General features: G+C 40.2%; 1 protein-coding gene across 1 annotated transcript in view; it reads right to left on the bottom strand.

Moving 5' to 3' along the window:
* LOC101858149 (vitellogenin-4) overlaps nt 1-1,092 on the bottom strand; it is a gene marked incomplete at its 3' end in the record, with an annotated part of 10,935 nt that overhangs the window by 3,898 nt on the left and 5,945 nt on the right. Inside the window, 1 exon segment of the mRNA XM_013084304.1 lies at nt 721-907. Within this exon segment, the coding sequence (XP_012939758.1) occupies nt 721-907 (187 nt within the window).

Here is a 1,092-nt window from a genome sequence, read left to right on the forward strand (position 1 = left end):
GGGGGTTACAAGGGAGGGGAGATGAGGAAAAGAATACAGCTTAGTTACTTTACTGCTTTTGTTTGTTGTTTATTTTTAAACGTTTTTCGTTGACCTGAAAACACTGTTAGTTAATTCATTTAAAAAATGTTCATTTGTAAGCCTATCTCGTTAAATTGTAAAAACATTGTTCGCTAATTTGTAAACATATTTCGCTAATGAGTAGGCATTGTTCGTTATTTTGTAAGAGAAGGCTGCAGTCGCCACCCTGACAAAATTTAAAATATCATACCAACTGAACTTGCTTAATATGTCCCGCGCGCTCATATGACCTTATGCAGTTGTGAGCGCCGTAAAACACTCACTAATTATAAAAATAATAATAAATATCACCTGTCTCTTTCTTCTGTGACCAGGGCAACCTCGTGCGTCAACATATCCTGACCCATGGTCACTTTCCAGTCAACGTCCGTCTGCTAATTAATTTGTAAACATTATTCCTTAACTATTTTGTAAACATTCTTCGTTACTTAGATCGTTGTGGGTGGTTGGCGGGTTCTCTGGTGTGGTCTGCTCCTTCTTTTCTATCAAACAACATCTATCGTCCTGATCTCTCCTCCTACTGTTTTATGATTGTTTACTCTCTTGTAACACTTTTAATCTTCGGTATTTATATGACTTTATTGTGTTGCAAGTGCCGTAAAGCTCTTACTAAAACTTTAAAAAACTTAGATCGTTTACCTCCAGGACGGTGTAGAGGCTGGTGTGGGGAGGGTACTTGATCTTGGCGGGCTGGACAGAGTCCTCCAGGAGCAGCCGTTTCTGCAGGTTCACCTCAAAGAGAGAGGCGAAGGCACGCTTGGTGTTAGCGGACCAGCTGGTCTCACGGTCGTCCAGGGCGATGTCCATCACGTGACCGTTGTCGTACCTGGACGGGAGGCGTAGCAGGGAGATAACGATAAGACGATGGTATTAATAATGATACAACTACTGAAACGTTGATACAGTCATATTAAAAATAGTAATAGTACTAATGATGATAATGATCGTCATCATCGTTAAGAAGAAGAAGAAGAAGAAGAAGAAGAAGAAGAAGAAGAAGAAGAAGAAGAA

This window comes from Aplysia californica, unplaced genomic scaffold (assembly GCF_000002075.1).
Source record: "Aplysia californica isolate F4 #8 unplaced genomic scaffold, AplCal3.0 scaffold00012, whole genome shotgun sequence".
NCBI classification, from domain to species: Eukaryota; Metazoa; Mollusca; class Gastropoda; order Aplysiida; family Aplysiidae; genus Aplysia; species Aplysia californica.